Below are 20,000 nucleotides of genomic sequence, written 5' to 3' on the forward strand. Positions count from 1 at the left end.
CTTCTCCAAAGACAACGAAAAGTCTCAGCCTCAACCACAGAAGATAGGAAGGCCTTCCATCATTGATTCAGGCGACGAGAATTGAACTTTCAAGCATGAAGCAGACTATTTTCGTTCTGACTTCAGAACTACTTGTTTCTTTGTCATGCTCGAATGAGTTTTCGTCACATAACATCGTTTTGCATACTAAATGAGACGTAAAGGCGTTTCCGGTTCCGCTATTTTCAACAAACCGGCTACTGGAACAATGCACACAAATCTAAAATTTAAAGCGATAAAATTGTGCGATTTCAAAATGGATCTAATATTCAACTGAGTGGAGTGCAATTTTGGTCTAAATTCATACTTGTGATTTTGAAATTACGCGTATGATTTCAGACCAAATTGCACTCCACTCAGTTCAATTACCATTATTGATTAACAGAAAAAATGGTTGCTACATCCTGGTGGATGCTAAATGTAAGTCAAAACATCTTGGGTTCTTATTTTTGAAAGTATTTTAACGCTTAATAAATGATTCCCGCCATCTTAGAACTCCCGCCCCCTATTCTCCCGGGCTATGGCCCCCCGTCTCTCCCCACGCTCCCCAAATCCTGCCACTGGAAATGATTCATTCTACTCACTGAAATATATTGTGCTTGGTTTTCCAATGGACAAACAGTTTAATACAGTAGTTAAAAACACGGTTTTTATTTTAAAAGGTCACTGCAAGGTCTGTGTGCGTTCGTCAAATACAGTATTGGTGTTACCACCCGAAAATAAAACTCATATCCTTGCGCTGTGTAATATCTTCTATAAAATATAGCTGGATCAAAATTCACTGAAAAATAACTCTAAAAAGTAGTATACTAAAGAAAAGTATCTGTAAATTACGGTTAAAAACAAGGCAGCCATGATAATCAATCAATCAATCAATCAATCAATCAATCAATCAATCAATCAATCAATCAATCAATCAATCAATCAATCAATCAAGCAATCAATCAGTTAACCAGTCAATCAATCGCTTTACTAACGTGGTCGGTACGCTTAGCTGCAAGCTAGTTTCCAGGTACGCCACGAAATAATAAAAGATAAAAATAAAAAATAAAAAAAACTTCATTGGAAGTGTATAAAGTTAAGATAAACTACAATTATAAAAGTGAATCACAAATTAAGATAGTTTAGTTACAATATATGTCTAACTAAGTGTAAAATGTAAAATTGTTATAAACGTTGTCCCCCATCTCACTCACTCATAGTCCCGTGAGATTTAAATTGTTCTCAAAAGCCACATGTGTTTGAATCTTCCTGGTTTCGTCTGGTACAGAATTCCACAATTTCGATGCAGTGTATCTCTATATTATAATGATAATAAAATGCCTTTTCGTTCATTCAAATTTTATGGCGGCAGTCTAAGGTGGTTACCTTGCTTTGTCATCCTATTTAAAATTTCTATATTATATCTCTATTGTATCAACAATCCTCGGTATCTGGGGGTTCGTTCAATCAAGGTTTCATGGTACATGTAGCTCTAAACAAATCATTACTTACAAACTGCTTTGCAGGATGAGATAGATTAGATTTTATTGAGGGATGTTTAGTATAATTTAGAAGTGTATATGACAGATATTTTTTTTATTTGCTCGATAGCATCTACTCGAGATCATGATCTGTAAAGCAAAAAACAAAACAAAATACGGGTATCGTTTTTTCTTCACCGCCCTTTAGCCATCTGAATTTCACTTCCAGTTGGGTCAGAAACCGCGGGAGCTTGGCACTTGTCAGGCCGTGACATAAAACCAGAATGTAGGTCTACATATCTTTCGTAGTGTTTTACAAGTTTGATCCAAAGTTGTAACTATGTTTGACTGTCTAATTCGTAATATATTTCACTTACTTTTTTCGTTTCTCATTGTTTGGTTAGAAGGATATGTCTACCAACGTTTCTTGTTTCGACATCACGGACTTAATAGTCCCAGGCCTCGCGGTTTCTGACGCAACCCGGAAGTGTTTTCAGATGGGTAAAACGCGGTGAAGAAACAACGATAGCAATTTTTTTTTTTTCGATTTCCATATCACGATCTCGTGTAGATTCCATCAAGCAAATGAAAAAAAGATATCTGACATAAAGATATACTAATATTAATATTTTCAAATAAAATGAGATATATTTTGAAATACCCATCAGGGATCTACTTACAATAATCAGAAAATTTTCTCTGTTGATTATTTTAAACTATCTCTCTACAGCTATGTAATAAACGTATCATAATTAAACGTCAAAGATTACAAAAAAAAGGCACTGAATGACATTTTTGTTAAAAAAACTGAGTTACTTTTTTAACTGTCTTTGCTATTGGTTTGTATATCCTAGTCTTGTGAAAAAAAAAACAAAACAAAACACAAAAACAGACAAATTTATTTCAGTCGTTGAAAAGTGTCAGATTTGGTTGCTCCTGGTCAGAACAGTAATCATCATACAGTCATATGTCGATAAAAAGTGCTTCGCGTTAAAAAGGTCTACCAAACATGAAACAGGAGACACCTTCAGACAGAAAGGCTAATTCAAAAATAGTCCATGGCCACTACCACACAGCTTGTCGATTTTTCATTGCTACTTCTCAGTGAAGTGACGGATGTTGGAAAGGCCCTCTTAATACTTAAAGTACACCGTTCCCAATTCATTGTTTCTCGTCTTTCATGTCATAGACCCTTTTCATAAATGCCTACCAATGAAATAAAATGATGCCTGACTGCGCGACTCACTGACTGGCTTGCTGAGCTAACCTTTAAATTAGGAATCATATAACTGTTAAGATAACTCTTTAACAATCTGAAAAGTTTGAATAAGTACTAAAGGAGTCCAGGTATGCTTGGATTGTCTTGTAACACAGCTCGTAGCGATCCTGCAAAACGGAAAAATGGGCAATGAGCCAAGGACATAGAAAACGTTCAGTTGTAAATATCATCGAGATGTTCCCGTTGATGTTTATTGCTGTTTCTTGTTTGTGTTATATTCGAAACCATGTATATCGGTAGACTGGTATAGCATCAGCATGTTACGCAGGTTACTCATTGGGGGTTTCGTCCACGCAAGAGTGGATAACCTAAGTAAACGATTGTTCATTTACACTGGCTTCTTCCAAAGAAACACCTTGAAAATGTGCTCGAAACCGCTACGTTTGTAGTACACTAATGCCTGATTTGTTAAATCTGACACATAACTGCAGACAGTGAGGTTGTTTTTGTTATTTTACGCTCCTGCTCTGTCCCTTTTGTAGACTTTGAGTTAACACGTCCTCTCACGGGGTTAGTCCTTGTGGGCGAGCGCGAAAATGACCTCGTACGAGGTGAGAGAACAGAGCGCTTGGACCTTCCCAGAAATATAACACAGCGAACCATCGACGATAGAAAAGCCACTGTATCTTTGGTTAGCACAGTGATAAACAAAAGCTGACCAAGATGTTCATAAACTTGCAAAAACAAGCAAAAAATGCAAAAATTACTGAAAGACTGAATGCTAGACGTTTCGGAGTCATCATGACGCCATTACCTGAAACGTCGGGTCTTAAATCTTTAAGTAATTTTTGCATGTCTTTGCTTTAGCAACTCTCTTTTGATCCAAAAAAAAAAAAAATGATGCAGATTTTCAAAATCACGGACCGAATGTCAATGAGGTAGTTGAATCAAGTATTTGGTTCTAAATACATGTAACTCATGAATACTTGGCAACTGCGCGTTTTGAACCATATAACACTTAATAACTAATAAACGTTTTTGCTTAACGGAAAACGTTTTTCAGTTGTACAATGCTTCAACAATAAAATCGGCGAGCCTAGTTCGTGAGCATGTTATCAGCCTGTGATAACAAGTTCAGACCGCTCAGGGAACCAATCAGAATGATGATTAACCAATGATTATTGGCCAGTTTGCTATATGATTATTGGCCAGTTTGCTCCATAATAAAGAATGCTATCGTGTAGATTATTCTGCACGCAGTCTCTGATTGGTTTAAAAACACGTTCTATCACAGCATGAAATAATATCAAATCGGTGTTCCGCGCACCTTAAATCTAGATCATAAAGCAAATAAGAAAAAAAAAGTACTATACTGTCATAAAAACACGCCGGTTTAATATTTGAGCACAATTAACAAATTTCTTTATCCTCCCGTTTTCTCAGTTCTATTCACCACGATAATTCAGGCACGAAAAACGATTTTTTTCGGTCATTGTTTCAATTAGGTTTGAAGTCATACAGATTACTATGAATAACGATACGACAATAAGCATCCCTCAGTATTGACTAACTTACCAAAGTGTCAACAGCACCAGGTCTCCTGGCTCGAATCAGTTTAACAGTCTGAAACACATCAACTGTTTGTTCAGTCTTGATTCGTTCTATCACTGACATTATGGTGGAAACACAGCCACTGCGACCAACTCCATCACTGAGCAAAGGGAAACAAAAACTCCGTTTAATGATTTAGGAAAAAAAGTTATATTTTAAGGTATTTAATCTTAATATTTTTATCTCTTTAGAGCTATGCAATTTCACTTTTAAAGTTTTCTCTATTTTTTTCTCATTATGAAATTTTGGGAAGCGCTGTAGCCTCATGGTTAGCGTGCTCGTCTCCGGATCGAGCGGTCCTGGTTCAAGCGCTGGCCGAGGACATTGCGTTGTGCTCTTGGACAAGACACTTTACTCTAACGATGCCTCTCTTCACCCAGGTGTATAAATGGGTACCGGTGTATGTAATGCTGGGGTAACCCTGTGATGGTCGAGCATCCCATCCAGGGGGCAGTAAAAATACTCCTAGTCGCTTCATGCTACAGAAACCGGGATAAGCTCCGGCCTGATGGACCCCTTGGTTCGTATGCAGACTTTGCCTACTTACATATGATCTTTTAGTGGCTTTTATGGTTAAGCACTAGAAAATTAGCAGATTTGGTACTATATAAATAATCCGCTACTCACCTGCACTGAAAAACAATAATGCCATTTCCTGTTTGTTGCTGGGACCGTTGTATAGCAGCCAGCAAGTCGAGTATTTCCTTAGGATCTGGGCACGACTCAGGGTTGGACCATCCAGTGAAGTGTAAGTGCTGCACAGTTGATTGTTTTCTTGGTCGCTAAGGATTGTAAATTGAGCAACATTGCAGATATGGCTAGAAACAGGAGCCAATGGACAATACCCTTGCATCGGTTTAATAAGTCTTAAGGAAAATGAGACAGAAAAATAATACAGCATCCATTTATATTGTTAAAGAGCCGGAGCGTACAACCAAGATGATTTGAACGACTGCCTAGAGAACGTTATCTTTATCAGTTAATCTTGAGAGCTGTCTAGAGCTGTATTCAAAACTGTTACAGGATAATCTGTTCACCTTCAAATTTAGAATGGTGCAAATAACGTTTCCTTAGTAACCTTATATTTCTGCAGCAAAAATTGGTTCCTAATTTGCGGGCGAGGTAAGTGGACAAATGTAATGAATTTTAAGGGTTTATTTTAACCGTTGTTTTTCCACCATCCCTCCCACCACCTTCCTTCCATCCAAATTATAAATTCCAATTCAGGACATCAAGGGATTGACGCTTTATTAGTTTAATCCCCGCTCACCCCTAATGGTCCTGTCCATCTCACCTTTGTATTTGACACACTAAACCTCCTAGTCGTGATGCTCTTTGAAGCGTTTTCCGACATTTTCTGTAAAGTAATGCTGCCATATTGTGCGGATCCTTCAGTAGGCCAGTACGGCGGGTAACTCTACAGAGAGAACGTAAAAGTTCTTACATTTGTATGTCATTTTTACATAGATTATCGACTTAATATCGTCTCTAGTAGCTGCGTGGAAATAAAGCAAAATCACACACGCTGATATCTGTTCACACAATACAATTTTCATTATTAAAATTCCTGAAAGAATAGGAAAGATATTAAACGAATGGTTTCCATCCTTGCCAACTATATCTTTAGTTGCTTATCGACTTAACTTCATTTACCTTTCCCCAGGTTGTGATAGTAAGGATCTAGCGCAGCGAGGTTCATACACAAAACGCTAAGGAAGGATACTCTCCTAGTATTGTCCCCAAGCAAGCCTGGCTAATGAGACATTTATTACACGACACTTCAATTGAAAAAGAGCTGGAACAAAATTTCTTTATCCAATATATGTATTGGAAAAAGTAAGACCTGAAACACTGTAATGGGCTGGTTTTAGGTATCGACCCTCGTCACTGTCTAAGCGGTGAAATGTAGTAATTCGCTGCTGCAAGGATTTTAAATGCAATGCTACGTTTTTTCTGTCCCAGGAGTGGAACACCATAACGGGTAAAGACGCCATAGCTGCACCCTCAATTTCGAATGTAAGTATATGAAGCGAAATCTACCTCTTTGTCTTCTTTCAAGCTGTTCAACATCACAATTGTGCCAATTTCATACTGTGAAATCATGCACCAGAAGTCCTCAACAGTGTTGTCCAATGGGGCTTGAGTCAGGATGCATGCGCCACGTTGTTTGTAGCCCTAATACAAGATGAAAAGGCATTAAAATCTAAAGAACATAATCTCAGCATCGCCAACACACTACTAAGAAAAGAAAGAAAAGTGTAAAGTTTAAGATGCCTTCATTGCTATAACACGTTGAAAAATAAAAACAAATATTTGTAACAACAATTCCATTAGATGGCAGAAGATGTCAGAGCTCAGGAATTCACTCACGTCTTTTTTAAGATAGCAACATGTAATGTTCACTGATGAGAAAATCAATAGATAGGGTCACCTTCACCTAATCATCTACAGTAAAAATGATAGGTGGTGTACAGCACCATACATGGTGGTGCTATATACTTCATGACTGTAAAATATCGCAATTTATTTACTTACATCAACAAAAGAGGCATTAATGTAATCCTTTTCTGGTTCAGAAGAACTCAGAAACACTCGGGAGGAATCCACTAGAATGGCAAGGGAAGACAGTGTTAAGACAGAGAAGAAGAAGACAGTGTTAAAGGCGTACAAAGTTTCGAAATGTCAACGACAACAAAACAACTTGTATACCTACAACCATGCGAAGTTGAAAGAAACCAAAGAGCAATATTTTTACACAGCGGAGGGGGGAAGGACCGTCACTTAAAAAGGGGCGGAATGTTCTCGTCGGATTTTATTCTCATTTAAAGTGTTTAGGGCAACCTTAAACGTCCTAAACGTCAACAGCACTTTGCCTATGAAATTAACGATGACGTCACAATAATTACCTTTGATGAATGTGCTAAACATTGTTGATACATAATAGAACGTTATAGGAAGTCTTCGGAATTTCTCGGAAAGTCGTCAGAAAGAATCGAACGACCCTCAAACAACGTTCGGATATGGTTATAGTTTTAAGTATTATTTCACAATTGTTATTATATTGTTATAAATTGCTTCAAGGCTTGTTCATTATTTACAAACTAAGGCAAGCCAGCACTTACGTGGTACAATATTAGGAAACCTGTTCTTGTTGATGCTGGAAGGTTTAAATCCTGCCTCGGATTCTTGCCCTGATGACTGGCAGGCACTGACGAGTTCTAGACGCTAAGACAACCAATAGAAAGAAAAACATATCATTAACAGAAAGAGCATTTTGTTGTTGATGTTAACGCATTTTTTCCGTGACCCAAAGAGCCAAAGCTTTGTGTCTTCTATATGTAATCTCTTTGAGTTTTCATTGGTTCGCTGGATTGCGTGTGTTTGATGTGATTGGCCAGAGCGATTACTTCAGTTGTTTTTGGATTTACGACAGTCAATAAAAAACCATATTATTTCCAAAGGAATCAGTTGCTTTTCACAGTAAAGGTAGCAATATTAAAAATAAAGTTATCGTTATCCTAGCTCTAATGCCCGTCATAATTGTTACATTTCCCGTTCTCATTAACTTACCTTCACGATTTTAGCAGACGCTAAGTTTAATTTTCGATAACAAATGTTGATGAGGAAATACTGGCTAAAAGACTACCTACAATGGGCGACAAAAGTGTTGAGACACTTAGCGGTAAAATTCGATTTTCGAGCGTCTTGGAAACGTTTTCCCCCACTCCCCTCCCCCAAAATAATGTTGATTTTTCTATTTCTTAGACTGCATAGACCACAGCACCATTGAAGTGGGGGGGGGGGGGGGGGGGCGGGGGTATCAGAGAATTAACGCTAGATGCAAATAAAATAGAATAAGTGCTTTAATATCGTAAAGCGTCATTTTCTAAGTGTTTCAACTACTTTCGTCGCCCATTGTCGCCTGTACATTGCGACTAAACGATTGCTACATAGACACAAGACATAGACATGCAAATTAGATATACAATTAAAAACTAAAATAAGGGAAAAAAAAGAAAGGGGCATCAAGAAAAGGAAGTTAAGAGGTTATCCCTACGTGAAAATTCCCGTAAAAAAAAATTACCATAAAATCAAAATTAAAATTAAGATCCTTAATTACAATTAAATTTTAAAGTGCAATTTGAACTTAGATTTACACTCCTGAAGGTTATCAACTTCCACTACATCTCTTGGTAATTCATTCCATAATTTAACAATCCTGGTGAAAAATGAATGTCTTGTGAAATGAATGTGTGAGATACTTCTTACAATAACTGAGAACTGTGAATCCTAGAGATCAGGTCTCAACAGGTCAGACTAGTAGATACATGTGTTCAATATTTGAAACAACTTAAGCACAGATGTAGTACCTTAAACTCTTTTGCAAATCCTGTCCGTTGCGAAGATTTCTGAGCTCTGGCGAGTTTGTTCATTGTAATTCTGAAGTCCTGAGGGGCAATCTCTGTATTTCCACAGGTCAAAGCTTCCATCACTGCTTGATGCAAAAATACATACTGTTCCTGCAAAGAAGTTAAATTTAGAAGCTGACTGGAAGTTGCTTTTTCAGGAATTTCATGCAGTACATTGTTGTGTGTTTGGCTAACTATTCTTAAATAGAGACAAGAGAAAGTTCCAGTTTTGGGGGATGTCTGGGAGTTCAGCAAATGGTTTTGTGCTTCCACAGTGTTTTACGGGACTCTCATCCTTTCATGAAAATGTTAGGAAAAGCACGAAAAAGCACTAGTTTATGGAACGTTAACAGCTTGCACTCGTTCTTTGGGTCACGTAGCAGCTCTCGCAAGGTCTCACATGAATGACTCGATACTCTTTCATAGAACAATAGAACAAACAACAGAAACAATGCCACTAGTCCCAATAACACTGCTACACGTTAGAATAGAATAGAATAGAATAGAATAGAATAGACTAGATTAGACTAGACTAGACTAGATTAGACTAGACTAAAATGCACTAGAATAGATAACTTTATTTATACACGGTAAAAACATCAGGCCTTAATTGTTGATGACAAATAGAATTACAAGCCTATGAGAGCTGCTACACTTCCGAGTTCTTTGCTTCTATCGTCACGATCAGAAGCAGTAACTTCAACATCATCACTCCTCCTCCTCCTCCTCCTCCCCCGCCGCTGCCTCGCTACCACCAACACCAAAACCATCATCATCAATGTAAATCAAGACAGAGAGGCAATGTGCAAAAGTACAGCTGTTTGCTTACCTCCTTCTGCACCATATAAGGACGACATCTCCGCATCACTTGAACATAATTCTGAATGAACACGCTCTTCTTCACCTCAGCACCCTCCAGCATGGCATCAACGCCAATGTACGTTCCAGTTCGTCCAACACCAGCACTGACAATGAAACAAATGATTCATTCATAAGGGTAACTAGGAGCAGGAACTAGTCTTGCTGCAAAACATTTCATCAGCATATTCAATTTGATTCAAATCCAAAACATTTTCACATAAAGGTTTGCAGTTTTTTGTCAAGGACTCTTTTAAAAACTGAGGCAAAAAAGGTTGAAGTGGTACAGTATATCTTTGCTTTCTCCTTCCCCTTAGCAAACGTCCCTACATTCAGACCATACCACTGGCTTTGGAATTCAGTAGACACTTTTGAAAGTTACTATGACAACAAGTACAGAGAACTGTTTGTTTTTGGAACTTCACGACAGCTCTGAACCGACCATTTGTTACCTGCAATGCACAACAAGTGGTCCACCAGTAGCCTGGTGTCTCGCATGAACCTTCCACCTAAATCCCAATAGTGCTGTGGAACGCTCTGGAACACCCTTGTCTGGCCAAGTGACGTAATGAAACTGATGGACCTCACGTTTCTCTGAACCCTAAGTAGCAAAGTCACATAATGCATTTCTTAAACGTTATTTTGACAAATCCCGTTTCAACTAGCGTAATGGTGTTTCTTTTCCTTCATAAATGTCATCCGTTAGATCGTGTCACCTTATTTGCGCATTGCACAATTGATATAGCTTCTTGTTTTCACAGTCGAGACTGTGATCGTTGTGATCAAATTATAAAATTTCTTGATTGTGAATAGTCGTCACAGTTTGTTTTAACACAATTTGGTTTTATTTGGGGAGATGGGGGAGGGGACGATGGGATGGAATAGTACGGATTTGAATCATGGATCAGGCGTCGTATGTGGGTTTAGTTAACGGTCGTCATCGTATTTGGCTTTCTTCGGGTACTCTAGTTTTCCTCCCTTCACAAAAACCAGCCTTTTTAAGTTCCACACTGAACTGAGATCCAGGGGGCTGCAGCTTTGTCATTTGTTAGGCTGTTAAGGACTACCTACACTCAACAAAAGTCAACGTTCTTCGGCAGATGTAAATTAAGAATATTGTGGCATTCACCTATGTTTAACCATTTGTTTAAATTTCGCCTTTACTGATAACGTACTATTATTAAAATGTTGAGTCTTACTTAAAACGTGTTTAGCAACATCAGTACAAGCGTGATGAAAACTAAATTTTGAAAGTTAGTTTTTCTAACTCTTCGTTATTGTGAATAGGTGTCACCATGAATCCCCGACCCTCCTCCACCCTCACTCCCCACCCCTTCCGCAAAATTTTCCATAAATCTGTACATTTATCCAAAACCAAATACACAATATTAATTTAGCAAAGACAGCAACGGCCTTATTTTTTACAGCTGAATATGATACGAATCATTTATAATTATTCTATCTTTCCTCACCTTCACCAGTATAAATGTTCGTACAATGTAATCAGCAAATTTTTCAGTCTTCTGTAAAGTGACTCTAATAGAGCCACACTGGGTGGTACTGTCTGGCCAGTACTGGTCACACTTTTTCTAAAGACATGTAAATGAAGATATTTTTCTCAAAATCATTAATAATTCATCAAGTTAAAACAAAGAAAATCACAACCGTGAAGGAGGTTTGGATACCCGGTCTTACTTAGCATAGATTTTGACGATTTTAATTCTCCGTTTACTCCTTTGTTTTTGTTTCGATTGAGAAGATATATCAAATACTCGAGACAGTGTTTCATCGGTTATCCAAACACCTCGAATTCCGTCAAAAATACTCCGCTGCGCATCGTATTTTCAACTCTCTTCTCGGTGTTTGGATGTCCCGATGAAACACTGTCTCTCGTGCTTGATATATTACTTCCACAACCGTATGATTTACATACTTATCTACAATAAATGTAGTAACTGTCATTTTGTTATTGTAGCAAATATTCAAACAGGACAGTTACAGTTCAGGAGTGTTGATTTTTAGGTGTCTCGATTCAGTTTTTTCTTGGGCCTACCAAGCATTTTGAAGCAGTTTTTAAACAGTCTTCCCGATATAAAAATTAAACCACTCATTGCAAATGGATTGAAGTTTCGTACTATGTATTCCTCAAGGCAATCGATATTTTCATGGAAACGATAAACAAAAAAATTGAAAATCGGTAGAACATGAATTTTGTGCGAACCAGATGTGATAAGAAAAATCCAGTACCAATGCCTTTTAAAAACTATGGTGTATGACAAACAGTATATACAAGAATAAAAATATTCTGTATCTTTGATCTCGACTAAATAGCAAAAACATGTCAAATTATACTCTTTACATCATAATTGTAAATGGACCGACACTTGAACACTATTTTGATGACATTACCTCAAATAATACCAAAATGTGTCTTGAAGTTATGTTTTGGCTGGTTTTCTTTTTCGCGATCTCAAGAACGAGATTTTTTTCTCAAAGTCACTCCCATTATAATTTTCGGGTATTATTTTATTTGTTGGGTTTTTTCAAAAATCTAAAAAAACGGCTGGATAGATTTTTCTGAAATGCTAGTAATGCTTGCAAGACAATACAAACAGTTTTATTTTAAGATTTCATTAATATTGATACACTGTAACACTTTCAAATTTATCAATGAAGGAGGCCCTTGAACCGCCAAAAACGTTGCGTTTCAAAATTACTGAAGAAGTGGTCAACATCAAAAATTACCCGAAAATTACACTGGGATGTCGTCATAAGCTAAAGTTTTGTTCTCGAGATCGCGAAAAGAAAAACCAAAAAAGTTTTCATGACTTCAAAACATAACTCTAAACTTCAAGACATAACAGTGTTCAACAACAAAAAGTATTTGCCACCGTTGGAATGCAGTAAACATTAATTTTAATATTTTAGCATAATTTTGTAAACCGTGAATTTCTAACGCAACTTTTACGTCATATTTAAATCTGCTACGTTTTGAACTAAACGAGCTAAATGAAAGCTTACCTTTCCCATCTCAACCAGGTTTGTGAGCATTACAATAGTAGAACAGTTCTCTTGCCAGATCATTCGCCAAAAATCATTCAATGTCTCTTGGGTAGGACCTTTTAAACAACACATTAAGGAAACATTACAGAAGGCGACCGAAATCAATGGTGCCCTGGGAGCAGTTGGACCAACTGCTCGCAGGGTAAATCAATGGAGACATTACTTCTAACACACTGACTGTCATCCTCTGGTGAACCAAGATTGCAACAAAACTTCATTGAAAACCAAAGTTCAAAACTTTGTACAAATACAGCATATCACATCAAAACGCAAACCTTGATAGATCTTTTTATAACTATGTTGAAAGTACAAACACACACACTGGCCAAAAGCCTGGGTGGCTGGGAAATCTGCTGTTCCCATGACAACAAAGAAACAACTGTGAAACCTGATATCCAAATCCAACCCAGCCCGTATTCAGAGGGTGAGAGCCTCTTCTGCCGACTCAGCGGGCAAGAAAACTATATCAGCTACCTTACTCAAAGATAAGTATGGGTTATTGACCAAGTGTGAGGTCAAGATGGCTGGATATTGGCCAAGTTCTTTTTTTGCGTGTTTATGGACCGAGACGGAGTCGAGGTCCATAAACTCGCAAAAAAAGAACGAGGCCAACATCCAGCCATCTTGACCGAACAAACTTGGTCAATAAAGGATTTATTATATGGCCTTCGGGGAAATTTCTCTTGCGAAACGCGGCGGGTAGACCCGAGCGGGCAAGATAGTCCCATCTTGCCCGCTTGCGTAGCCAATCACAGCGCAGGATTTGATTCATCTTGCCCGCTCACGGAGCTAGCCATATAATAAATATATTTACAAACACATTACTCCTCAAAACGTCAGAGGACACTTCTGTTAGTAGCCTTCGTTGCATGCCACTGCTCACAATTACAACTCCAATTTCGGAAGTCGGTACAAGTGGCATAACAACATTAACAAGTTACAATTTGATTTGAACTGATAAAATTTTTAAAAGCAAAACCGAAGTACATGTATAACTAGGTGTGGATGTTTTGCAGGGTGATTAACAATCACACAATCACTTTGACAGGACCAATAATACTACCATCCACAACTAAAACAATCTATCCACGACTAAAATAACCCCGTGTTGACTTAACAGAATATTTGTGGGTATGGGAATCTTCTGCTAGTTTTTACCTTGAGTGGCAATGTAGCGCATAGTTTCCTCATCAAAAGTCTAGGAGAGATTATTGAATACATACAAATAAAATTACGCACTGTCAACTATAAATGCTCTTTATGATGCCAACCCCAATAAGTGTTACATAAAATTTGCGAAGGATGCTTTAGTAAAACCGAATACACATTAAACAATCCAGGAGTTTGCTTATTTTATTTTTTAAAAAAAACAAGATTTATTTGTTCTGTTATACAAAGTAAATGACGATTTTAACCCGAGGAAGCTTAAATTCCCTATTTCTGTTACTATTTTCAATTTCAAATGCACGGTCAAATGACTGGTACAAAACAGTGAAATCTCAACTTGTTCGTTGTGATGGTTACATGACTATGGTGTCTGTTAATAAATTGTCAAGCTCAAATTAAAAAAAAAAAAGTCAATTTCTGACCCAAAATAAAATTCCCTGACTTTTCCCTGACTTTGAAGGATTTTTTTCCCTGACCATTTCCTGACCTGTGGCAACCCTGTTTAGTTTTAATTATCACCAATGTCACTGACAAAGATTGCCCTGCAGAATAGAATGAAAGTGCATCGCTTACCGGCATATAACTAGCGTTGATGTAGTCAGAATTTGGGTCTCCTTCTATTTTCTCCAACACAACACGAGAATGGTCATCTATTGAGAAAAAGAGCCTTTCAATGACACTGAAATGGTGTCAGCACTAGCAAGACAAAATGAAAGTATTAATGATCTAACAATAATCTAACGCGAGTACATTAACTTTACCTTCTTTACCTTAAACTGACAGATATACACAGTGTGTTATATTATTGCGAGGGGATTTACACATACAGCGACCCTTCTTTCTTGCCTCCATCCCATCAATTAAGCCTCTCCCCAAAAGGAGTTAAAAAGAAAGAAGCCCTCTGGGAGCTCAACAGAAAGAGCTTTTACTGTATTTATTTTTAGGATAGTAACTCTTTCGGAAGAAGTCAAATTTTATCTTTTATAACACTTGCCAACTCGAGGTAAGCAAGTCTTAAAACCAGTTTTGTCCCCTTTTGCTTAAAGCTTCACAACGAATCAAATATGGCATATTTAACAACAACAACAACAACAAGCTTTATTACCAAATAGAAAAAAAAAGTTAAACTTTACAATATAATATATTACTACAAAAAAGAGGTAATGTTTACTCAGGATAAGTATAAAGCTAATCGAGCTGAGTAAAACTAGTTAAGTAATGTTTAAGTACAGGAGATAGGTTGGCACTAAAGCTTGGTGAAAAGAAGAAAAGAAGAAATAAATAAATAAATAAATAAATAAATAAAATAAATAAACAAATACCAGTTGAAAACTCATGAACAGTAAGACTGTAAGATGTTTAGCTTGACTTTGGTTTTAAACGTTTTAAGGGGGAGGTGTTTAATGCTTTCGTCAAGGTGATTCCAAACTTTTACAGCTGCAAAGCGAATGTTTAATTTACCATAGTTTGTTTTGATGGTATTGATGTAATAGGTTGATTTAGAAGCAAGCCTAGTATTGTATGTGTGTACAGATGCTACTGTTTGAAATAAATTTTCAAAGGAAGATGGAAGAAGATTATAGTAATAGTGATACATGAGGAGTACATTGTGAAGGGTAACAAGATCAGTTAATTTAAGGATCTCTAATTCCTTAAAAAGAGGCTCAGAGTGTTCATCTGGTTTTGAAAAAGTTACAGTGCATATAGCTCTCTTTTGAAGAGTTATTATGGGTTTAAGAGTAGTACTATGAGTATTGCCCCAAATTGATAAACCATAGGTGAGGAAGGGGTAGATAATTGAATAATATAATTGATGTAATATGTTTCCATTTACATAATATCTAATTTTAGATAGTACTCCAATACCTCTTGAAACCTTCTTGTTCAATTCGTGTAAGTATTGTTTCCAGTTCAAATTGGAATCAAAAATGAGTCCTAAATATTTAATTTGGTTATCAGATTTCACAGACATATTAGAGATACTAAGATTCAACTTATGAGCTATTCTTCTTTGCGGAGAATGAAATACCACAAAGCTGATTTTTTCAATGTTCAGAGATAATTTGTTAGCATATAACCACTGGCTTACCTTTTCTAGTTCTACATTTAAGTTGGTTTCTAAATTTAGAATGCTAGGATTATTAAGAAACAAGTTTGTATCATCAGCAAAAAGGTGAAATTCTAAGATATTGGAACATTTAGGCATATCATTTATATATAAAAGAAAAAGAAAAAGACGCGATATTTACTTACAGTCAGCAATAAGTTGTTTACAAGTAGTGCGCTTTTTTCGTTAAATACAAATAAGATCAAGTAGTTACTCACAAGAAGTAATGTTTCCATAGCGATTTTTAACTCGGTTGTTCTTGCCATCTTCCCAAGGAAACTCTAAACCAGCCGGTAAATTCTGAAAAAAGAAATTAAGTTACCATTTCAGTGTCAGGAACAATTCTGCCCAAGCTGGAGGCTTATCATAACTACCATAGAAATTGCAACCAGTTTTGCTAGTATTGCAGATAAATGTTTTAAAACTTTGTTATGTTGTACATAGTGCAATTGATAATTAAAGTTTGCAATACTTTCGGCTCTTTCGACAAAAGTAAAATAAACAGCAAGTCAAGTTGAAGAGTAACCATTCTGAACATACACTTTACTATTTTCTTTTATCATGTGAGGTATTTCCCGTTTAAAACTGCTGAAGACAAACCCACTAGTCGAATAATGAAGCAATTACTGGTTAAAAAAACGGGTGATGTAGCAGCTCTCGTAAGGTCTCACATAAATGGCTTGCTACCCTTTGAGAGAACAATAGAACAAACAACAGAAACAATGCCCCTAGCCCTAAAACAATAACAGCTGCAAACAATGAAGAGAATTACAAGCTTACGAGGGCTGCTACACATCTGAAAAAAAAAACGTTATCACTGAAAAATCACGATATTCTACTCAACCTCGTCATAATAGTTGCTTATCATTTGACTTTGAAACACAGCTTTGGCACAAATGCTGTTAATCAATGATCCGGACAAACTGACAGTCCATTTATTGGAGGGGAGTTTGAAATAATTATATATCGTCTAATTTCTAATATTTGCCCCACATGATTTATTGATTTACTGGCAATATAAAATGAAAATTTCATTCAGGGCCGCGCAGTGATCACTGGGCACTGAAATTGACCTGCTCCAAGAACGACTGTGCCCTCCTGGATACACCATCTTCAGGGAATGTTTTCTTAGAAAGAAGTCCAATTGAAAAGGATTTGCATGCGTGTAAGTCACTTACCTGCTGAAACCCTCGAATGATGATGATCATAAATTAAGAGGAATTCCGAAAGTTAAGTCCCTCCCTCCGCGAAAATAACGGCTCCCCGAAAACAACGTTGATTTTTTACCTTCCTATTGAACCCTGAAATTAACGGTCTCCCCGAAAGTAACAGCCTACACGAAAATAGCGGCCCTTTGAAGAAGTCACTAAAAGAGAAACTCTTTGATCTCAAGCATAACGTGGACGGAACAGCCCGACTGCAGGACTAAACAAATTGTGATTTTATTTCGAGCTAAACTGAATTTTTCGCGAAACTGACTTATTAGCTGTTTTGTCTGGCAGCAGAGTCAAATGATATAGCGTAAACAGTTGCATTCCGATATAATGCGACCAATATACTTATGCCCTACAACGTTTAGGGCCGTGTTTGTTTTTGCAGTCTGCTTTGTTTATGTGAGCATACATAACGGAACTTCGCGTCCGCTTTGTCGAAAACAACTGTGAAATACCAAACTAACGTTTTCTAACCCTCCGAAAGAAACGGCCACCCATAAGTAACGGCTACCCGAAAGTAGTGGCCCCTTTTGCCTGCTAAATCCGAAAGTAACGGGGGCCGCTACTTTCGGAATTCTACGGTAAGGCTTATTTAGCACCAACCACGTGAATAGAAGAGTTATGTGGTATTATAACAATCATGTTACCTTAAATTCCTCTCGCAGAACAATTGCTCCATGACTTGACTTGTTCCTGAAGTATCTCGCAAACTCAGCCACAGGAATTGGTTTGGGTTTACTATCTTCTGCTTCACTGTACACCAGTTCTTTTTCTTCAGGGGGAGGTACTTCCACAACATCTAGGTAAAACAATTTGCATAACATTTTGCTGGTCTTCTGTTATGAGACCATGCGCATTAGCTTAAACCTTAATAGTTAAGTGATCAATAGCTAATTTTTTATAAAAATACTACTGGGCAGAGATACATGTACACACTTTAAAGAGCGTATGACAATTATCAGCGCCATGCAGTTACGTACAGTTACATTTGTGTTTCCGATAAGAGACTGAGAGGAGAGAGTTCACAGGTCAAAAGCCTGACAAGTTCGGTTCACTTCTGGTGATTTGGGAAGGCTCGAATATTGACCTGTTGGAATTTCTTCTCAACACTTTGTGTTTAAAACTGGAACCCAATAAACTGTGTGCAAAAAAATGAAGGGGGACTTTCCGTTTCAAGACCTTGGTCCCTCGTAGCTTAAACGTTGACTTTAAACTTTTCATTTTCCAGTTTTAATTCTAAGTAACAGAAATGTTTTTACGCTTATTCATCTTGTCACCTTCCTTCGCTCTCTTTGCAATTTCTGTTAATTATAAGCACACAGAGAACGACGCTTGTAACATATTTAGCCTAAGCTCAACCGTTTGACTTCTGAGAAACAAACAATGATGAATGGGTTTTCCCCGAAAAGTCTGACTTTCCTTACAGTATTTACAGTATTTACAGTATTTACAGCATTTACGCATGTGCAGTCTGGCATATTTCTGTCCTTTGCTCGAGTGTTTCATATATTTTGTAACATTTCGTTCGTAATTGCTTTGCATGTCAAACGAAGGCCACTGCAGTCTTAGGGAAGTGGTCAAAACTATGTTACATGCTAGGGACCCACTTTTTGGAGGGAGGGCTATATAAGAGGCCATGGGTCTACTGAAGGAGGTGGGGGGCTACTTAAGAGGCCATGGGTCTAATGAAGGGGTGGGGGGCTACTTAAGAGGCCATGGGTCTCCTGAGGGAGGTGGGGGGCTACCTAAGAGGCCATGGATCTCCTAACGGAGGTGGAGGCTAGGTAAGAAGCCACGTGTCTCCTGACAGAGGTGGGGGGGGGGGGGGGGGGGGAGGGAGTCTGGACTCTACCCTATTGTATATTGCAAGCTCTATTGCGATTGATATTCATTCGCCTTCATCAATTCATTCAATTCAGTCATGCTAAAAACGTACCCTAACCCTAAAATTTATCCTAACTGTCTTCTATGGGCATTTAGAAGGAACAGGGTTTCATTGGAGCAGTAGGTTCTACATGTTAGACGAAAACTTTCTTTGTCAGAATGAGTGACTGAATATTATTATCCTGAGTGAATATTACTTTTATTATTAATTATGTTATTATTAATTATTTTGCAATACAATACAAATTTCATTGTCAACTCCCCATGGGAGCTTTTCAGAGACAATAATAATGATAAAGATGATTAAAAAAAGACTCAAAGATTATTGATAAACAATTATTGAAAAACTATTTACATATAAAATTTATCACATTAAAAATTGATTTAAGAGGAAGGCTTTCATTTTACGTTTAAAAATTTTATTTTATTATTAATTAAATACATCTCATAAACGCGCAGAACTTCTACTTAATTCACACAAAAAAAAACAAGCTGTGAGATGTATAATCATTTTTTTCTTAAATGATAAGCCAAATTTAATGAATACAAAGCCTACCATTAGTGGTCTTATTGTGTAGGCTTCTACTTCACACACAAAAATACAAACTAGTAGATTTTTTTTCACGTGATAAGCCAAACTTAATAAATACATAGCCTATCATTAGTGTTCTTCTCGCATAGGTTTTTTTTTTAATCTAAAAATTTCATCTGGCAACGTTAACTGAGATATTTAGCTGTATACATATTAAATGTATAATTTGCAGTATTTCAGTGTAAAATGGGTTGACTAGTCTACACGACTTCTACTGTTCGTGATATATTTGTACATTTGCCATTCTCTGTTCGGTCACTCGACCTTTTTGTTGCTTCACTGGTGTTCATGAAGGGTACTTCATGTTGTGTTATAAGGAGGAATTTTATTAGAGTAGAGCCGTAAGACCGTGCTATGGCAAAACTTTTAGAGGT

At 37.2% G+C, this 20,000-nt stretch overlaps 1 protein-coding gene across 2 annotated transcripts in view; it reads right to left on the reverse strand.

Annotated features, from left to right (window-relative positions):
- Nucleotides 1-661: 661 nt before the first annotated feature.
- Nucleotides 662-20,000, reverse strand: part of LOC110068631 (receptor-type tyrosine-protein phosphatase F-like) — a 52,463-nt gene continuing 33,124 nt past the window's right edge. For both annotated transcript variants that reach the window (XM_089287420.1, XM_089287421.1), the window contains exons 15-30: nt 17,798-17,949; nt 16,155-16,236; nt 14,403-14,479; nt 13,821-13,860; nt 12,621-12,718; nt 11,072-11,188; nt 10,052-10,200; nt 9,571-9,706; nt 8,703-8,852; nt 7,455-7,557; nt 6,868-6,938; nt 6,373-6,507; nt 5,627-5,749; nt 4,960-5,114; nt 4,297-4,432; nt 662-2,888 (exon numbers count right to left, since the gene is read on the reverse strand). In XM_089287420.1, coding sequence (XP_089143546.1) covers nt 2,808-2,888; nt 4,297-4,432; nt 4,960-5,114; nt 5,627-5,749; nt 6,373-6,507; nt 6,868-6,938; nt 7,455-7,557; nt 8,703-8,852; nt 9,571-9,706; nt 10,052-10,200; nt 11,072-11,188; nt 12,621-12,718; nt 13,821-13,860; nt 14,403-14,479; nt 16,155-16,236; nt 17,798-17,949 — 1,805 coding nt within the window. In that variant the 3' untranslated portion in view covers nt 662-2,807. The remainder of the gene's footprint in view (nt 2,889-4,296; nt 4,433-4,959; nt 5,115-5,626; nt 5,750-6,372; nt 6,508-6,867; nt 6,939-7,454; nt 7,558-8,702; nt 8,853-9,570; nt 9,707-10,051; nt 10,201-11,071; nt 11,189-12,620; nt 12,719-13,820; nt 13,861-14,402; nt 14,480-16,154; nt 16,237-17,797; nt 17,950-20,000) is intronic.

This window comes from Orbicella faveolata, unplaced genomic scaffold, assembly GCF_042242905.1.
Source record: "Orbicella faveolata isolate gen_17 unplaced genomic scaffold, um_ofav_v1 contig_14, whole genome shotgun sequence".
NCBI lineage: Eukaryota > Metazoa > Cnidaria > Anthozoa > Scleractinia > Merulinidae > Orbicella > Orbicella faveolata.